This window comes from Symphalangus syndactylus, chromosome 3, assembly GCF_028878055.3.
Source record: "Symphalangus syndactylus isolate Jambi chromosome 3, NHGRI_mSymSyn1-v2.1_pri, whole genome shotgun sequence".
In the NCBI taxonomy this organism is placed as follows: domain Eukaryota; kingdom Metazoa; phylum Chordata; class Mammalia; order Primates; family Hylobatidae; genus Symphalangus; species Symphalangus syndactylus.
Window position 1 is genome coordinate 105,521,418 of NC_072425.2, and position 20,712 is coordinate 105,542,129.

The 20,712-nt window shown below is 38.4% G+C and overlaps 1 protein-coding gene across 1 annotated transcript in view; it reads left to right on the forward strand.

The window, feature by feature from the left end:
• The window catches only part of PON3 (paraoxonase 3), a 35,333-nt gene extending 23,315 nt beyond the window's left edge, over positions 1 to 12,018 (forward strand). Inside the window, exons 5-9 of the mRNA XM_055269980.1 lie at positions 4,338 to 4,464; positions 7,758 to 7,958; positions 8,980 to 9,061; positions 9,331 to 9,459; positions 11,744 to 12,018. Of these exons, the coding sequence (XP_055125955.1) occupies positions 4,338 to 4,464; positions 7,758 to 7,958; positions 8,980 to 9,061; positions 9,331 to 9,459; positions 11,744 to 11,902 (698 nt within the window). The 3' untranslated portion in view covers positions 11,903 to 12,018. The remainder of the gene's footprint in view (positions 1 to 4,337; positions 4,465 to 7,757; positions 7,959 to 8,979; positions 9,062 to 9,330; positions 9,460 to 11,743) is intronic.
• Positions 12,019 to 20,712: the final 8,694 nt, after the last annotated feature.

Below are 20,712 nucleotides of genomic sequence, written 5' to 3' on the forward strand. Positions count from 1 at the left end.
GAGACGTTACAACATAACATAAAGGGGAAAAAAAAAACAAATTAGACTCATCAAAGTTAAAAGCTTTTGTGCTTCAAAAGACACCATCAAGACAGTGAAAAACAACCCAAAGAATGAGAGATAGTATTTGTAAATCATATATTAGATGAGAGACTTGTATTCAGACAATATAAATAATTCTTACAACTTAACAACAAAACACAAATAACATAATTTAAAAATGGACAAAGTACCTACCCAGATAGACATTTCTCCTAAGATACACAAAGGCCTGTAAGCACATGAAAGATGTTTATCATCCTTAGTCATTAGGAAACTACAGATCAAAACCAGAATGAGATACTATTTCACACCCACTAGGATGGTGATAATTAAAAAGACAGACAATAACAAATGTTGGCAAGGATGTAGAAAAATTGGAACCCTCATACTTTGCCAGTGGGATTGTGAAATAATGTAACCACTTTGGGAAGCAGTTTTGCATTTCCTCAACATGTTAAACATAGAGTTACCACACAATCCAGCAATTCTGCACCTTGGTGTATGCTCAAGAGAATTGAAAACATATCCATGCAAAAACCTGTACACAAATGTTCATAGCAGCATTACTCCTAATACAAAAGGTGGAAATAACCCAAATGTCTATCAACTGATGCATTCATCAACAAAATGTGATAGGTATTTATACAATAGAACACTATTTGGCAATAAAAAGAAATGAACTACTCATGCATGCTATAATATGGATGAAGCTTGTAAATATTATGCCAACTGAAGGAATTTGGTCACTAAAAGCCACACATTATGTGATTCCATTTAATTGAAGTGTCCAGAATAGGTGAATTTGCAGACAGAAAAATTGTTGGCAGGAGCCAGGGAAGTGGGGAAGGAGGAATGACAGCTGATGAGTAGGTGATTTCTTTTTGGGTGATGAAAATATTCTGGAACTAGCTAGTGGTTGTGGTTGCACAATTCTGTGAATATACTAAAACCCACTGAAGTTTACATTTTAAAAGTCTGAATTCAATGGTGTGTGAATTATATCTCAAAAATATATTATAAAAACATAACAGTTATTAATATACCATGTATGCTTTAAAAACAATAGTTTCCAATATTATTTTTGACTTGTTCACAGTTTATAATTTCAAACATTTAATTTTAAAATATTTTGGGGTCTATACAGCATGAAGAAAAGTAAGAACAGGGAAACCTCACTAACAGTAACCACATGAAAGCAGGGCCAAATTGAAGTGCTAGAATTCCATGAAATCTTATATACACTTTTATTTGCTTAGCAAGCTCTGCTTTAAAAGATAATTGAATCTAACAATTTTTCATTGGTTTATAGTATACAAACTATTTTCATATATAATGGTGTCTTTACTTCTCGAAATAAAATCCTGGACCCAACGTTGACACTTCCTCTCCCTGGCCCTTTTGATCAACTCATTATAATGTTTTGTTTAATGTATCTCTCCAGTCTGAAATATCTGTCCACCTCTCCCCATCCTCACTGCCACCAGCAGTTCAAGGCCCCAGCATGCCTTCCCTGATTCTGCATGGGCCCCCAACTGTACCTTCCTTCTCATACCACCTCAATTCATTGTCATAGTAAGGATTACTTTTTATGCAAATCTGATTATGTCCCTCTTTTCATCAAATTTTCCATATTGTTCTGCCACTCTGAGGATAAACCCCAAATCTCCAGAATGGTCTGGGTTCCTGGGTGCTTCCCCTGTACCTTCTGGCATCTGTATGCTCTCCAGTTTCACTGGAAACCATTCTCCCCCAGACTCTCTGGACAAGCCATACTGGATTTCTTTTCATTCGATGAAGTGTCTCATGCCTCAGGATCTTTACATCTGCTGTTCCCTCTGCCTGGAATGTCCTTCTGCCACTTCTGGCTCACTCTTTGTCATCATTGAAGCCTCAGCTTAAATATCATCTTCTCAGGGAAACCTTCCTACCATCTTGTTCCAATTTGTGTACCTTTCTATATTTCTTCTCAATGTACCTCGTTTTCAAAAGCATTCATTACAGTGGTAACTAATTTTTTTTTTGAGATGAAGTTTTGCTCGTCACCCAAGCTGGAGTGCAGTGGCACGATCTCAGCTCACTGCAACTTCTGCCTCCCGGGTTCAAGAGATTCTCCTGCCTCAGCCTTCCAAGTAGCTGGGATTACAGGCATGCGCCACCATGCCCGGCTAATTTTTTGTATTTTTAGTAGAGACAGGGTTTCACCATGTTGGCCAGGCTGGTCTCGAACTCCTGACCGCAGGTGATTCACCTGCCTTGGCCTTCCAAAGTGTTAGGATTACAGGTGTGAGCCACCACTCCCAGCCTACAGTAGTAACTATTTTTTTTAAATGTTAAAGGATAGCAATTTTCTTTCCCTCTCCTGCTCTTGCTCTATAGCAATTTCCTAAACTTAACTGTTACTCTTCAAATGAATGACACTCTATGAAGAACGTGTCTCCCCACTGTAGTATTCTTTGTTTTAATTTATTTAATAATTTTTCCTCCTTGTTTTCCTCTCTCAAATATAATCACCATAAAAGCATATGTGATTGGTCCATTGCTGGATTCTGAGAGTCTAGAACAGTATCTGATGCACAGTAGGTACTCTATGAACACATATTAAATGAATAAATAAACGAACCCTATAGGACAGGCAGAGCACATAGTAATATTCAACTTTATAGATGGATACAATAAAGTTTAGAGGAATGCAGTGAAGTGTGACTTCACTTCTCCAATTAGTAAATGGCCGATCCATAACTCAGACAGAGGAGGTCTCACTTCTAATCCTGTGTCTTTTACTAAGGTGAGATTAGGACTCTATTTAAATAATTTTAAAACCACAACTGTTTTGCCTGACACTGTACAAGACATAAGATTCTTCATTGGAGATGGTATAATAAGTGATTAGATTTACCTGAAACTATTTCATTGCATGGGATCGTATTAGAGGTAGAGGTGGAGGTGGGTTTGGGGCTTTTTTCTTTCGTTTTTTTTTGTTTTTGTTTTTTTGTTTTTGTTTTTGAGATGGGACATGTTTACACAATAACACTCAGTCATATAATCAGGCTTCCATAAGTTGAGTATATTATGATTCACAGCTTATCTTATTTGTCATCTCCCTTAATTATGTATTTAATTCATAAGGCCAAAATATTACACATAGAAATAGAGATGGAGTGAGGAGATGGAGAAGAAAAGTATTCTCACTAAGTATATCTTATTTGGAAAGGGGGGATTCAGTAGATGCACTAGAAGAAATGAAATCAGGACAGCACATGTGATTGTTCACTATTGTGTCTAGCAAAAGACTGAAGGTCTGTGTTGGGGCTGAAATCCAACCCATGTTCTGTTTGCCAAGCCCTGAGCCTTGGAACAGAGCTGGATCAGACCAGAAGGAAGATTTCCTCTGTGAGCGAGCACCTTTCCTTAATTTGCATCAAAGTGCCCAGTGTGTTTCAGAGGTCCTGGTTATGAATTTTGCATCTCAGGGTTCGGGCTTGTTCCATCACATGCTTAAAAACTACATTTGGGAAAGGAGTAGGGAAGATGAATACAGATCAAGTTCTACAGTGGGAGGATAGGGCCAGACCCTTTAAAACTCCAGAGCTCATCAAACCTAGAACTCCTGGTAAGTCAGAAGACAGCACTCTCAGAGGCCAAATTACTACCCTCAATCTTGTTCACAGCAGTTCACATTCCAATTGAAATGGGTGGGTGACATTTCTGAGGTGGGTACTACCTGGAATTAGTTGGTTTGTTTTATCTTGCATTCATATTTACATGCCATGTCCATTGAGCTCACTAAATATTGTTATGTTGGCTTGTGTCAGAAATTCATTGTCTAGCTGGGAAATGTTGCTTATTTTAAGGTGTTTACACTGCCCTGACATTCACTGAGCTTCTGTTGTAATGTAGATAATTATTGCACACACACAGCATCTCAGCAAAGTTTTGTTTGCTTGCACTCACTTCTCTTGCTGAAGGGCCATCTGGGGAAACCACATCCCTGTTTATGCATCATTATACTTCTGTAGGCTCCTGTTAGACAGGATGTGCCTATAAGGGTGAAGTGACTATCGCAAAACGTCTTGGTTCTGCCACTTTGTGGTGATAAAATTGCTGATGGGTCATTCACCTCCTGAGCTTCAATTTCCTCAACTAAATCTGGATTCTGGCATTTGTCTGACTTACCTATCATGTAGACTGTGAGATGCAACATGTATGAAGAAAATTTTTGGAAGTGAACAAGTTTTAAAACAAGTCTAATATTAGTTGTGATAGAGGTAACTTTCCTGGAAATTTTTTTCATGTAGATAATACTGTGTATATTTATGTTGTGAATCATCCCCACATGAAGTCCACTGTGGAGATATTTAAATTTGAGGAACAACAACGTTCTCTGGTATACCTGAAAACTATAAAACATGAACTTCTTAAAAGGTACGGAATGAAAGTATTGTGCGGTTCTATTTACTTTGCACCTCTGCTGTGTGCTTTGTTTTCTTTGGTTCAGTAGGCTTTCTTAAACTTTTGTTTTGAAATCGTTTTAGATTTTTTTCTAAAGCTTTCTAATGATTCCCATGGTGACTCTTCCCAGCACCTCACTAGAAATTGCCATGTTACGTATTGAATATGCCTATATTTTCCAGCATTTTGAAAGCATTTTAATCCTATAAAGGTGCTCAGTTAGATTCCCAGCTCTAATTCCATCCTCTTTACCACAGCAACTCAATACCTACTATCCATCTCTGTTTAAACACCTACACCCTTTTCTGGTTGTCCTGGTAGGTTGTGTTCTGTGAGCCTCACCCACTGGGTGTTATAACCAACCTCCAGATGAGCCACTTCTTTGTTTAATTACAGCTTTAAAGTAGAATTTTTTAAAAACCCGTGGGCACTTATAAGTTAAGCATTGACTATGTGCCAGGCACTATGCCAGAATACTTAATTTAATTTAATTCTCACAAAGCCTTTAATAATAGGCATGGGTAAACTAAGACTTAGAGAAAGTTTGGGTTAGGTAACTTGCCCAAGTTACACAATTTGTAAGTGGCAGAAACAGGGTATAAACCTAGATTCATCTGAATTCAAAGCTGAGCTCTCAATTGCAATGAACATCTTTCTTAGGACGTTCATTAAAATAACAGGCTTTTCAGTGGAGAGGCTGCCTGTTTAAAGGCTGTAGCAAACAATAAAGAATTCATCTTTTATCAAATGGACTTACCACTAAAAAACTGGCTCCAAAACAGTATACTGTTTCATGGGATAGAAGAATAGGAAAAGAAAAGAAAGTTCATCTTCTTTCCTTTGCTCTCTTTCTCAACATCATATATTAATTTCTCCCCACAGAATATGGAGGAAACAAATGCAGAGCGTAGAAGTAAGAGAAGTTGAAGTTATTGAACTCTGCTCCTAATGCACTGTACAGAGTTCTGAGGCCATAGTGGAGAACAGGACTTCCACAGGGTTGCTGGGAAACTGTGGAGAAGTCACTTAATTGGTGCCTCAATTTCTTGAGCAAAATGGGGATTCTCATTTGCCTGACTTACCTAACTAGTGGATTGTGAGGATCAACTGCATTGCATAGGATCTCACAGGAAGAGTCTCCCAGCAAGTGCAGCCTGAGGGCACACCTGATATGTGGCCACTTCATTAGGGAGTACAATCCCAGGAAGCAGACTTGAGAAACCAGTGTGAGGCAAGGAAGGGAGAATGTTGTGGGTTGAATTTTGTGTCCCCCTGCCCTCCCTGCCCCACCACCCCACCAAAAAATATGTTAAAATCCCAACCACCACTTCCTCAGAAGGCGACACTATTTGGAAATTGAGTCATTGCGGATCTAATTAGTAAAGATAAAATCATGCTGAAATAGAGTACCCTTAATGCAGTAGAACTGGTGTCCTTGCAAGAAGACAGGCAGATATACAGGCAGAATATTATGTGAAGATGGATACTGACATTGGAGTGATGTATCTACAAGCCAAGGAATGCCTGGGCCTACTGGAATGCCTTGCTGAAAGAGTGAAGGAAGGATCCTTCCCTAGAACCTTCAGAGAGACCATGACCCTACCAACAACATGGTTTTGGATTCCTAGCCTCCAAAACTGCGAGGCAATACATTTCTGGTGTTTAAGCCACTGAGTTTGTGGTTCTTTGCTGTTCCAGCCCTAGGAAACACATACAGTGAGGGAGGTACAGCAAAGGCATCATTAAGCCAACCACTGCTAAGTGCAACTGACTGCTTGAAATCATGGGCTTATCCTCCAGTAATCAACGTAAGCTGCATCTCAGGACAATCTGGTCAAGGAGAAAAAGGGAGAAGGGTTTATCCACCAGCTCCATCTCCTATTAGTCAAAGGTTTGCCTCAAGAGGCCTTCATTTTCCCACATTTTTGGTGGTTGTGCATGTGCAAGTCTAGTTTTGTGGTATCCTATGACTCAATGCCAACATGAAGTCTGGAAGTGGGAGGCAAGAGGCCCACAGTAGGCATGAGCTGAGACACTGCCAGGCTGCCCCTGTGGGAAGTACATCAGACCTGTGCAGAACTGGTTGAAATAGCAGCAGCTGGAACAAGGTAGGTGAGGCCATGAGGATCTAAAGAGGAGCCTGAGGGTACACTGGCACAGGCATTGATAAGCACTTACAAGGGGGCATAACAGAGAGCTACAGAAACAAATTGTGAGGCAGTTTAACCTAATTTATGGTGTCAGGCAATACTTTTTGGAGTAAGGAATGCTTAAGCTGAGATACAAAAGGTGAGTAGCCCAGTGACCTTGGGAAAGTCATTATATGTCAAAACCTCAAAGTATTTCCTGATTCACCCAAATTTTCCTCCCTAAAATTTAATCTAAAAATGTTTAAGCATTATTTTTTCAAGTCATTTTTTTTTCTTTTCAAAAATAAAAATGACTTTATTGTTCTTACGGATTGTAAGAATAAGACTTGCTCCATTTTAAAATGTCAATGATATTGAAGAACGTAAGAAAGAATATCACCCATAATTCCATCTACTCAGAGAAAATATAAAGGTCCAGATGAACTGGGTTATGCTATGATAACAGGACAGCAAAACCCTAACATCTTGGTGGCTCAGAACTGCCAAGGTTTGTTTTGTTTTCTCATGCATGCTATGTATCCAGTGTAGGTGATTTAGGGACTCAGTTTCATATAATCCTCATTAAGGGCCCTAGGAGGACTACAGTCTCTGTCATCATAAAAGTTGCTCATTACTGTGGAAACATGAGGGAAACATGGTGAAACAAGCACTGGTTCTTAAAATCTTCCATCCACAAGCCACTCACCTCATTTCATTTCATTTCATTGGCCAAAGCAAGTCACATGGCTGTGCCTAACTGCAAGGGGATGGGGAAGTGTAATTCCTGAAGAAGGATAACCATAGCTATCAGTGAACTGCACTACAACTGTCACAGATAACTATGATCAACATTTACAAGTCAACAGATTTTGGAGTTTGAGATTTATTTGTGAATTTATTTTTTTTCACTGATTTCTGTGAAAGAGAAGAGTAAGAAAATAACAAATGGCTAAAGAAAACCCATCAGGGCAATGCAGGATCATGATTTTCTGTGGAATTCCTTAATCCATACTAGTTCATGTATCCTTTCTCAAATTGTTGAACATATTAGTCTATGTAGAGATAAGTGATTTTGACAAGGATAAAGGATATTTAAATATCTCATGGGTCTCTTTTTCCACCTCTCTTTCACTTTAGTGTGAATGACATTGTGGTTCTTGGACCAGAACAGTTCTATGCCACCAGAGACCACTATTTTACCAACTCCTTCCTGTCATTTTTTGAGATGATCTTGGATCTTTGCTGGACTTACGTTCTTCTCTACAGCCCAAGGGAGGTTAAAGTGGTGGCCAAAGGATTTTGTAGTGCCAATGGGATCACAGTCTCAGCAGACCAGAAGTAAGCTCTTTTATATATTTTTCTATCCTTTGCCCTTGACATTTTGGTGGACTCCTTTCCTTACGAGGAAGTTACTTCCTTACTTAGGCTTATATAGTGAATATATGTGTGGAGGGATCAGTTGTGGCCAGGGTTCACACTAAATCTGTGATCCTAAGCAATCCATTTGTTTCCTTGGACTTTAGGTTCTTCCCAGTTAAAGGAGGGATGTGGACTTAAGGATATAAGGACCTCATTCCAAATTTTTACATAACTCTTGAAACACACTTTCCGAACACACTACAAAGGAAGATAAATGAGCAATACCTCTGCCCCTTATGAGACTACGAAGTATTTGACCACTTATGCTAAGTTCAGTTACACAAAAGCTCTTAGGAGAGAGGGAAGGCTACCTTAGATTGGGCATAGGGATTGTATAAGTTTCAGACTTACTGACTTACAACAGCAGACCATTCAGTGAGAAAACACTATTTTAAACAGCATGAAATTTTATGAGAAAACACTTTTAAAAAGTGTTTAAAAATTGAAGGTTTTTTAATAAACAGAATTACCTTGAATATTAACATGTATATTTGAGATAATGAACAGAGATGATCCCTGTAGAAAACACCTCTCAGTGTCCTTCCTCTTTTAAAATATTGTGATTGAGCTTTATGGTCATTTGATACTTCTTTTCAAGCACTAGTTTTTAGAAGTATATACACTTTTGGCCTTATAAGAGATCCACTTACCTTCATTCAATTTAAGGAAAAAGTTGTGACTTCGAAGTAATAAGATTGAGCCTATATATGTCATCTAGAAACACCAGTTTCATTATGGTCATAACTCATATTCAAAGCCTGTTTAAAGCACTTCAAGAATATTAAAAATACTACTCCATTATCTTCTTTTACTGTGGTTTAGAAATGGATTGCAGTGGTACTTTCAAGGAGTGTTCATTTTTATACCTCTTCTCCAAAATAAAAGTGAGTGTTGTCTCTCATTACCACATGCTTAAGTGTAAATGTCATTTACTTCAAAGGTATGTCTATGTAGCTGATGTAGCAGCTAAGAACATTCACATAATGGAAAAACATGATAACTGGGATTTAAGTCAACTGAAGGTAAGAGTACCCTGTCTGGCCCACACAATCTGACTTCTTACCTTAGTCCCATACTTGACCCAGGAATGTGCCCCTTGAATGAGGAAAACATGGCTATTTGAGAGCAATGCCAGTGAGATTATGCATGCATTTCTAAAATACAGAAGCAGAGCCCCCTAAAAATACCAATTTTAGGTGCCAGAAGGAGCTGTAGGGGTTGTGGGGATGAATAGGGAAGAAAGCGAGGAATCATTGAGACAATGCCTTCACTACTCCCTCTTTGTTGTAAGGTGATACAGTTGGGCACCTTTGTGGATAACCTGACTGTCGATCCTGCCACAGGAGACATTTTGGCAGGATGCCATCCTAATCTTATGAAGCTGCTGAACTATAACCCTGAGGCCCCTCCAGGATCAGAAGTAAGTTCCTATACCTCTCTGAGCTCACAGGCAAAGCTGCAAGAACAAATTTGTTGGGTTGACTTGGGAGAATTTAAGCCAGTCATATTTGGTGTTATAGAACTAAAGAAATTTTACGTATGAGAAAAGTAAAGTTTTTGACAGGTAGGGAGATAATGTTCGTTAACTCTTTTAGGCCACCATTAACTTTTCAATAACTCTTGCTATTGGGAATAATGGAAAAACATAAGCTAGCAATTATTCTTATTGACCCATATTGCCATATCATATTTCCAATCAGGAGATAGTCTCTGAGCAGGTCTTGCAGTTAGACAAAGAGAGAGTTGTATATGGTACCATCTTCTTTCACGCTGTCCAACATGAAGCTCAGATTAAAGGATTTAAATAACTGTCACCTCAAAATAAAATGAGTTTTTGCCTGTAAGTTCTAACATATATGATGGTGTTGAAAATTGTCTTATTTTCAAGATATCATTTGTGTTATTTTAAAATATCTCTTCTAAAACAATAGCATAATCCATTGAATTTTCTACATTAAAAACATTATAAGATAACTGCATTTTCTGTGGCATTAAGGTTAACAATTTAAAAATCTTTAGTGAATTTATATATAGCTATAAATTCTAGGCACACATACTCAGAGATTTATTCACAAAAATTTATTGAGTACCTATAATGTGTCAGACATTGTTCTTATGTTTAGGGTATATCAGAAAAAATATACAGAGATCCTTGATCTTAAGAAAGGGGGACAAACAATGAACAATAAGCATAAGAAATAAGTAAATTACATAGTAACTTTGAAGATGGCAAATTCTATGGGAAAAAAATCTCAGCAGAGTAAAGGGGATCAGGATTACTATATGCAGGAGGATGAGCAGGTCCTACTACTAAAGTCAGAGATCAGGGTAGGCCTCATTGAGAAAGTACAATTTGAAAAAAATTAAAATGTGTGAATCAACATTTGGGGATTTGGGAAACTGAAATTCAAATTCAAACCCAGTAATTGGCCTAGTGGGTAAATTAGGACATACAGTTATTTCTACTTCCAATATTGCTGTTTTTCAGTTAAAAATATGATTATTTCTTTTTTTGTTAATGTATTAGTCACAGCTTCTTAAAAAGAACACAAGAAATGTAAAAAGAAACAAAAGTCCAACCTAAGCCTAGAACCAGAATTGTTACCCTAAACTAGGAAGCAATCCTTGCCTCAGATATGTACCCCTAAGAGTGATAGACAAAACTTTCCTTTAAAAGCCCAACCACAATGTCTGCCTTAAGGAAATGAAATATGATACATAGGATTATTGGAAAATTGTTTAGGATCTTTTTCATAGCTCTATTTTCAAGTTGAATTATTTTTAAAATTTTAGATAAGACTTTTTGTCACAATTACTGACACCCTTTAATTTCGGTTTAATCTCATGTTTTCTACATGAAATCAAAGCTTAAGTATTTTTGTGTAACAAACCTGAGATGAAGGATCTCCCTTAAGATAAAAAAAGAACAAACTCTATTCTAATAAGAGATATCAATATAGACTCGTAACTCATAAATTTCTAATTGTTTTCCTTTAATTCCAAAATAAAAATTTAATTTTATTTTGTTTGTGTGAACTTCATCCAGCCTATTTGGAAGCCTGAGTGCTTAAATATATACTGATTAGCAAAGTTAAGTGTATTAATCCTGGGATCAATAACAGTACTAGGCAGTGATGTGTCAGATGAAATTCCAAAGTAGTATCCATTATTTATGCTTTCTAGCAATTTTGCAGATGTGAAGGGGCTCCAGCTGTGATGACTGCCATCCCATCAGTTACCAGGTTGGGTTGGCTGGATAACTGGGTGTTTCTTCATTATTTTGTCTTGTTTCTCTCCCCATACTGTAATCTCAAAGGCAAGATTCTTCCCACAGAGGGAGGACCACTGTGGTGGTCAAGAGGGAGGATCCTCTTGAAAACTAAAGGATCCTCAAGAGGGAGGATCCACTTGAGAACTAAATAAGAGCATCTTATCTCCTTCTATAAGGGATGCCTGCACTAAAAAAAATTGTGTAAGTCATCCCTGAGGAATTTGGCTAATGTCAGAAAGCCAGTTCACTTTGGTGCATAGATATCTTTATGACATAGTACTTTCATCAGAAGATGAACTATTTATTGAAGATATACAGATTTTAGCTTCTGATTTCTGAAAAATAGATTCATCCTAGAATGTTTGGGAAGGACAACATCATGAAACAGCTGTTTACTCACATAATATACTAATAAACAATCTTTTCTTGACAGGTACTTCGCATCCAGAATGTTTTGTCTGAGAAGCCCAGGGTGAGCACCGTGTATGCCAACAATGGTTCTGTGCTTCAGGGCACCTCCGTGGCTTCCGTGTACCATGGGAAAATTCTCATAGGCACCGTATTTCACAAAACTCTGTACTGTGAGCTCTAGACTCCAGATAGTAAAAAAAAAAAAAAAAAAAAAAAAAAAAAAAAATCTACGTATTTGCTAAAAGTAAACTGATAATTGTATGATAAGTGGAACTGTAAGTAAATAGCAAACACCAACCAGTGAGTGTGACTTTTCTTATGGATAGAAGTAAAGGAGCAGACAGAGATTCCATGATAGCCATCAAATTGCAAGTCAGGTTGATGACAGTCCAACAAGAAGCCAAACTTTACAGATCTTTGTTAGCAGCCCCAATATTCTTTCTACAATAAAACATGTGGACTATGTCCAGTGAGGTCTCTAACTCACCTAGAGGTCCTTGGTAACTGGGTCCAAGTTTCCTCCTACAGTTTTGACATTCTGGGTCTCCTACAGTCCAGACCAAGAGAAAAGCTAATGTTCAAGTATTTACAACCCCTGTTCTCTCCCCCAAGTTGTGCTGGGCACAGACAGTTAATTAAGTGTTCCAGTCTGCAGATAAAGAATTAGCATCATGTGATTGCCCAAAGCCCTTAGAACTTGCATTCTCCCAGGGTACCAACACATAGGAAATTGGGTTCTGAGAGATCTGACAGTTGGGCCTCAGAGGCTACCTTAGGGCAGGGGGTGCTTATCTGTAATAGGCCCTTATTTGTATTGATGCTTGTATCTGAAGTACAGTTGGCCCTCTGTAACTTCAAGTTCTACATCCATGGATTCAACCAACCAGAGATTGAAAATATTTGGAAAAAAATGGATGGTTCCATCTGTACTGAACATGTACAGACTTTTTTTGGTCATTAATCCCTAAACAACACAGTATAACACGTATTTACATAATATTTACATGATATTAGGTATTATAAGTGATCTAGAGATTACCTACATAGAGGAATGAACACAGGTTGTATGCAAATACTATGCCATTTTATATCAGGGATTTGAGCATCCATGGATGTTGGTACCCATCAGAGTCCTGGAATCAATCCTCCATGGTTATTGAGGGACAACTGTTTTGCTAACATGCTGGGCTCTGAATCTTAGATGAAGCCTTAAGGCAGTTATCTTTGACTGCCTTTAGCTTGCTCTTCTGGTTTATTCAATAAACACTTATTAAGCAACCTCCAGTAAATTTGGCCCTAAGGAATCTGAAATGAGTAGAATGGTTCCGGCCTAATGTCCTATCTTAAAGACCAACCTTAAACTTAATTTGATGAGAATGAATAAAAGTGTCCTTTTTTGGTCCAAAACCAGTACAACCTTTAGCAAACAAACCATTAATGAAAGAGCACCCAAGCACCTCCCTTCCCTTTTTGTGACTTTTATTCAGGAGTGGTTGGTTGATGCTTTTTCTCTTTTGGGGAGACCACTTTATATCCAAAAGAACATTGCTCAGTTTTGTGTAGGTTTGCTGACAAGTTTTGCAGGGTAAAATTCTCCTTTTTTCCCCTTGTAACCCATTGTGATTTTGACTATAAGACTGTAGTTTTCATTGCTTCAAAGAGGAATAAACATTCAGCAGAATGCTATAGTCAGTTATTAGATTTTAAATTTCAAAAGCCTAGCTATCAAGAGAACACAGAATAAAAAAGAAATTAAAGACATAATTTAAGAAAATAAGTAGAGTCAGTTTTGAAGAATATAATAGTCTTTGTTTTAGTTCCTAGCCCTCATACTTATTATATTATAATGTTTAACAGACTAGGGGAGAATAAAGAGAGATAGGAAAAGACAAAGATAATTTAGATACTGGTGAGTTCCAGAGAATTGATCCTGCTCTGACTTCTCCTCAGGCCAAGTTAGAAAGGCTGGGGGATAAAACCCCTCAGGAAATTTGGGTGATCTGATTGCTGAGGGACTAATGTGTCCTTTCCCTGGGAGGGGCTGGGAAAGTCACAAAGCCCTAGGGATTCTCTGTGCTCAGCCTGATGAAAAAACAGAGAAGAAATGCTAGTGTGATTTACTGGGGATGGCATCACACCTACACTTGAACTTGGCACAGAAGCAAATTCCCACGTGCCCAGAGGGCTATGGGGGTTAGCAGAGAAAGAACTGATAGACTTAAAAAGGTCTTGCTGTCAGGAAAAAGAAAATAAGTAGTCATCTGATTCAAATGAAGACCGAAGTTTAGACAGTGACATCAAAGACCAGCTGTCTCCCATGATGCTTTAGCTCTCCCTCCTGGATTTTAGACAAAACTCCCAGGATTGGGAGGGGGCTTTGGAATTGCCTTATACATTGATTTGTGCTTCCAAACAATGTGTGGGGACTCAAAAATAAAATTACATGAGGCTGTGGAAAAAATAAATTCTGATACACTTCATGGTTTTAGCTTTTTCAGAATTGGAACAGGATAGAGTGGAAAGGACTTAGTCTTTTGCTAATGGACATGTGATTAGTATCTTTTATTGCTTGTTCTGTGGCTAAGACCAATGGACTATTAAGTTGGCTCTCTCCTGGAAATGCCAGTGGAAGATCCAGCATAATCTCTTTTACACTTCACCCCTGCACTTGCTCCAAATAGGTCCCTCTCAACCTTCAGCTACTGGGATCCCCTCACTCAGTGTGTCCTCTCTTTAGGATAGGCCCTGGCAAGATGGTTGAAGCTTGGATTCCTCCTGGAGTAGGCAATTTACCCATTCTTTCCAAAGGATAGGGTTGTTGATTGTCCCACTATCATTCTCTCTTTGCCTTGTCATCTCCCTTCAATAAGTTTTTTCTCCTCTTCATAGGGAGGCACAGGTTTACCAACAGGCCTGCAGCCTAGACAGTTATCTCAACCAATTTTCCCTTTGCATAAGCACTCCCAATCTTTATGTGATTATCTTGAGCCTCTTCCCTCACTTGGCTTGGGAAGGAGAAGAATCGCTCCTCACAATAAATGCTACATTTTGGTAATTCATTCTCTTCTCTTCCCCAGTCTTTCTGCTTAATTATCAGAGACATGAATTGGGAATACAAGGGTGAGGGTTGGGGTAGATGAACTCTTCCAGGAGCCACAAACAAGCTTTGGTTGTGATATTTGACTTCAAGTATTTTCAGCTATTTTCAGAATGTGGGGTACTTGGTGCTTTGTTGTTTTTATCTTTGAGCCCTTCGATGCTGATTCTATAATCACAGAAAAATTCTCATTTTATATTCCTTTGGCATCAAACAGGTTTTAGTTTCAGGTAGCAGAAACCACTCTATCTAGTTTTTGGGGAAAGTGATCAAATGCAGGAACCAACGCTTCACAAAATGCTGGAGTATTTCCTTTGGGTTTGGAAATAAGACAAAGATTCTCTATTTTACCATGACTGTTGTTTAACATAGGATTGGAAATCCTGACCAATGCTATAAGATAAGAAAAAGAAATAGGCTGGGCACGGTGGCTGACACTTGTAATCCCAGCACTTTGGGAGGCTAAAGAGGGCAGATTGCTTAAGTCTAGGAGCTCCACACCAGTCTGGGCAACTTGGCAAAATCCCATCTCTACTAAAAATACAAAAAATTAACCAGCATGGCGGCACATTCTTGTAGTCCCAGCTACTTGGGAGGCTGAGGTGGGAGGATCACTTGATCCCAGAAGGTCAAGGCTGCAGTGAGCTGTGATCACACCACTGCACTCCAGTCTGGGCAACAGAGAGAGACCCTCACTTAAAAAATGAAAGAAAAAGAAATAAGAACTGTAAGAATTGTAAGGGAAGAAATAGAACTATTATTGTTTGTAGATTACATAATCATCTACTTGAAAATAAAACAATAGAACCAAGAGATATACCATTAGGATACTCAACAGTGTTGCCTGATACAAGCTAAATAATAATATTTAATAGCAATGACAATTATGAATTTGAATCAAAGAGAAGATAGCACTCACAATAGCAAGAAAATCTATACAGCATCTAATAAATAAATATGTTAACTGGCCGGGCGCGGTGGCTCACGCCTGTAATCCCAACACTTTGGGAGGCCGAGGCGGGTGGATCACGAGGTGAGGAGATCAAGACCATCCTGGCTAACACGGTGAAACCCCGTCTCTACTAAATATACAAAAAATTAGCTGGGCGTAGTGGCAGGCGACTGTATTCCCAGCTACTCAGAAGGCTGAGGCAGGAGAATGGCGTGAACCCAAGGGGCGGAGCTTGCAGTGAGCAGAGATCACGCCACTGCACTCCAGCCGGGGTGACAGAGCGCGACTCCGTCTCAAAAAAAAAAAAAAATGTTAACCACGAGTACACAAGACCTCTATGGAGAAAATGTTCAAACTCTAATAAAAGATCTAAAAAATATTTTGAATATGTAGATACATATTCTAGGCTCCTGGATAAGGTGAACTTATAAGGATATAAATTCTCTCCAAATTAATCAATAAATTCAAAGTCTAGTAGAATTTTTTTAAATAAATGGCATAAACTTATTTATATCTTAAAGGGACAACTTTGATTTCTAGCAATACAACAGGCTAAATAATTCAGAACAAAATAGTCTAATATAAACAAAAAAAGATAACAGATAAAATATTTTTGAAAGCATCAAATATCTCACAAGATAATATGGAATCAGCAAATAATAATTTAAAGGAAAGCAGAAATCCAGAAAGATAAGCAGGATTGAATTTGGTCTTGTCCTGAGGGCATCTTAACTGATTTATCTTGTGCTTTGGGTATTAATGTCTCAGAGGGCAAGGGGAACAGAAGCCAAATCCCAGTTCATCCTAAAGTGGAGTCTAATAAGGGACCAACGCCTATAAAACCAAAACCCTCTGACCCCAAAGGGCTAAATATTCATCTAAGGTTGAAGTAAATATAAATCCATTCAATATTTCGACTCCCAGAAACCTAAAAAGAAAATTGTCTTGGGACTGAGAAAAGTAAAATAAATACATTTAATGTTGCTGATTAATTTAATATTGCTGAAATAAATTCAAGATTGTTGTTGATATCCATCTGCTTATCATCACTCAGATTTTGAGCCAAATTCCCACCAATTGAATGGAAAAAAAAAAAACTCAAGCTGTAAATTTAGTATAAAGTCACACCATATTTGTTGTATATTTACTTACCTGGCAGAAACAAACACATATCCTCTCTGGATTTTATCCTAGATCTTAAGAAACCTAACAAATAATTATAGAAGCAATGAGCAACAAATCACAGTAAATAAATAAATAAATAAATAACCGGAGAAACAAAAGCCAGTAGAAACAAGTGATGGCAGAAACAGACTTGCAGAGACCCCAAATACAGAAATGATCAAATAGAGACTCAATAACTATACTTACAGAGTTTAAAGAAATAAAAGACAATTTTAAACCCAGGGTACAGTAAATTGTATAAAAAAATTGCAACAGATTTGAAAAATATAAAATTGAACTTTCAGAAATGAAAGTCTAGTAATAGAAATTTAAAACTTAATAAGTAGCCAGGAAACATTTTATTATTGAGGTATAGCAGCTTAAAAATTGTTCAAATATACATTTATAAAGGCTCTCACAATCTGAGGGAAACATTTTCCACTGTTTAATTTCAAAGCACACAAAAAGTGTTACTCCATTGGAAAGGCTATGAGGATGGCTTCTAATCTTCAGGACTCAAATGCCTTGGGATAGTCACTCAAAGCCTTCTTTTTTTTTTTTTGAGACAGGATTTCTCTCTGTCACCCAGGCTGGAGCGCAATGGTGTGATCATGGCTCACTGCAGCCTTGACCTCCTGGGCTTAAGCAATCCCTCCACCTGAGTAGCTGGGACTGCAGGCGTGCACCACCACACCCAGCTAATTTTTTTTTAATAGATAGGGTTTCCCCACATTGCCCAGGCTGGTCTCAAACCCCTCCTAGGCTCAAGCAATCTACTTGCCTCAGCCTCCCAAAGTGCTGGGATTACAGGCATCAGCCACTGCATCTGGCCCCACACAAAGCCTCTAAATACACCCTCTAAAGGTAGATGACTAGTGAGGTCATGTAGCTTGTAAATAAACACAGGCCAAAACATGCTCAGGCTCAGATAAAGTCATGGGTTATGTGATGCACGTGGCTAGTTATTGGAAAGGGCGAAAGGGACCTGAATTCATTCTTAAGTTTTTGAGGTCAGTTTTTAGGAAACAGTGTGGGGTTGTGTCAAGGACATTAGGGAGCCAAAAAAAAAAAAAAAAAGAAAGAAAAGAAAATGAGAGAGAGAAACAAAAACCTTTAATGGGTGAATTTAACAGGAAATGAAGCAGATCTGAAGAGATAATTAATGAAATGAAAAATAGTTCATGGGAGATTATATTCAGTATAACACAGAGAAACTGAGAGATGGAAACTCTAAAAAAGACATGGAGGCTAAAAGTGAGAAGATCTAGCATAGGACGAATTGGATCCCCACAAGGAAAGGAAAAAAAGAAAAGAGTTGGGTAGAGAAAATATTTTAATCATGCTGAGACTTAGAAATTCATACCTAGCCATATCTTGGTGAAAGTGCAGAGTATCAAACACAAAGACTTTAAAAGGAGCCAAGGGTGGGAAGAACTATACTGTTCAATCAAAATAGACTTTGATGGTAAAAGTATTACCATGGATAGAAGGGACCACCCAGAAGATAGAGTGATTTTAAGTGTACATGTTCCTTCTAATACAACCTTAAAATATACAAAGCAAAAATTTGCTGAACTACTACAAGAAAAATACAAACAGTCATACTGTCATCATGGTTGATTTTAACTTGCATTCATTTTTTATTGGTAGAACTAGCAAATTTTTAAAAAAAGATTAGTGAGAACAGAGAGCACCTAAAATACACAATTAGGAAACTTAACCTAATAGGATTATATAGAACCTTGTGCCAAGTAGTTGCAGATACACATTATTTCAAGCTCACAAGGAGCATCTACAAAAATTGACTATATACCTGGCTATCAAGCGAGTCTTGATAATAGTATATATTGTCTGACTACAATGCAATTAAGCTTAGACTCAATTTTTTAAAAACCTAGAAAGTTTGCATGTTGAAAAATTATGTAACATTTCTAAATAATCCGTGGGTCAAAAAAGAAAAAGAAGTAAAATGGAAATGAAAGCGATTTTAATGGAATAATAAAAAATTTCCAGCAGATAAAATCTTATAGGAAACAGCTAAAATTAAATTTAAGCAAAATTTATACTCTTAAATGAATACATTAGAAAAGAAGAAAGACTGATATTAAAGAGGTAATATCCTTTTGTTGATAGAAAAAAACAGCAAAGTAAGACCAAAGAAAGTTCAAGAAGGGAAATAGTAAACATCAGAGCAAAAACTAACATAGTAGATAGCTCTAGGATTGTTAGCAGTGGTGGATCCATATGGGTCTGCAGCAACTTGATTCTTGCCTCCTCAAAGGAAATAATTTACCTAAGGGGTATAAGGTAGAGTGAGAGACCAAGGCAAGTTTTTGAACAGGAATGAGAGTTTATTCCTGTGAATGAGAGAGCAGGAGTGAAAGGAAAGAAAGTATACTTGGAAGAGGGCCAAGCACGAAACTTAAGAGATCCAAGTGCCTCATCCAACCCTTCACTTGGGGTTTTTATACATTGGCATGGTTCTGAGGTTTGCATCTCTCCTTCCTTGATTTTTCCTTAAGGTGGGATTTCCACGTGTGCAGTGGCCTGCCAGCACTTGGGAGGGGCTGCATATGCAATGTGTTTACTGAAGTTTTGTGTGTGCTCACTTGAGGCATTTTTCCCTTACCAGTTGAGCATTCCTAGAGGAAGGTCATATACCAATTAAACTCCACCATTTTGCCTCTTACTGTGCATGCTCAGGCCCACTCACCCAACCCCTGAGACCTTATCGGGAAGCTGCTGATTATGTTTCAGGTGTTTTCTATCTGTGGGGAGCCTGCCTGTCCCTGGCATCAGCTGCAACCAATTACTATTTTAGTGAGACAGCTTAACAATCACCTGGCCATCACCTGATCATCTGATGGTTGCCTGAGTTTCACGGAAGCAGCGGCAGGGTGGGTGCCTCTTTTGCCCCGTTCATGTCTGCCAAACTACCTACTCTAACATCCCCGACCCAATTCTTTGGGAAAATGGATAAAGGTCAGTCTTCCGTAACTGCTTCCTGCTGACAGAAGGACAGTGATGATTGTTCTGTGGGTCTTGGCGTCTTGCTGTCAGGGCAGGGTGGCTTTGTGAGTTGGTGAAAGTGGTATCCAGCAAGGTCCAAGGGAGACAGGGGCAGGATTTTGCTTCTTTCATGTCTCACTGATGGGCAGTCTAGTGGTCCTCTGTAGAAGGGTGACTCTTGAATATTGAGACGATGGTATCTCTCACTGAGGAACATCTGAAGCTTGATGGCCTGAAGGTGTGAGGAGACAAATCAGGTTGCTAGATTTAGAAGACATGGCCCAAAACGGAGCAAAAGTAGGAGACTAACAAGTGGGCCTAAAAGGGGAATAACTCAGGAGAAGCATTTCCAGCTCCCTTCCCAATCTAACCAGCCCTAAGAGGCTTGTTCCAGTAAACTTGAGGCTTAATTTAGGAGTTGTCTGATATTGTACTTTCCCCGATTGATTGACCCATAAGCAACATTTTTCATCTGAGGCTAAACAAATTTCTCTCTGTGCTGCGGTTTCTGTGCTGCCGTTAACTTATCTAACTCCTGATAACTTTGGAGGACTATAGCTGCTAAAGAGTCAATTTGTTCTTGCACAGTTAAGGTTTTAGCCATGGCATCAATGTTCTTGGCTATTTCCCTTGAAGGCTGGCTATGGGTCAAGGAGTCTTTTGTGATTCTAGCAATTCTGGTTCCCATACTGGCTATAATACCAAGTCCTGTGAGAAGGAGAATTAATTGAATAGCCCTCCCCATCCTGGAAAAGATGGAATGCCTGTA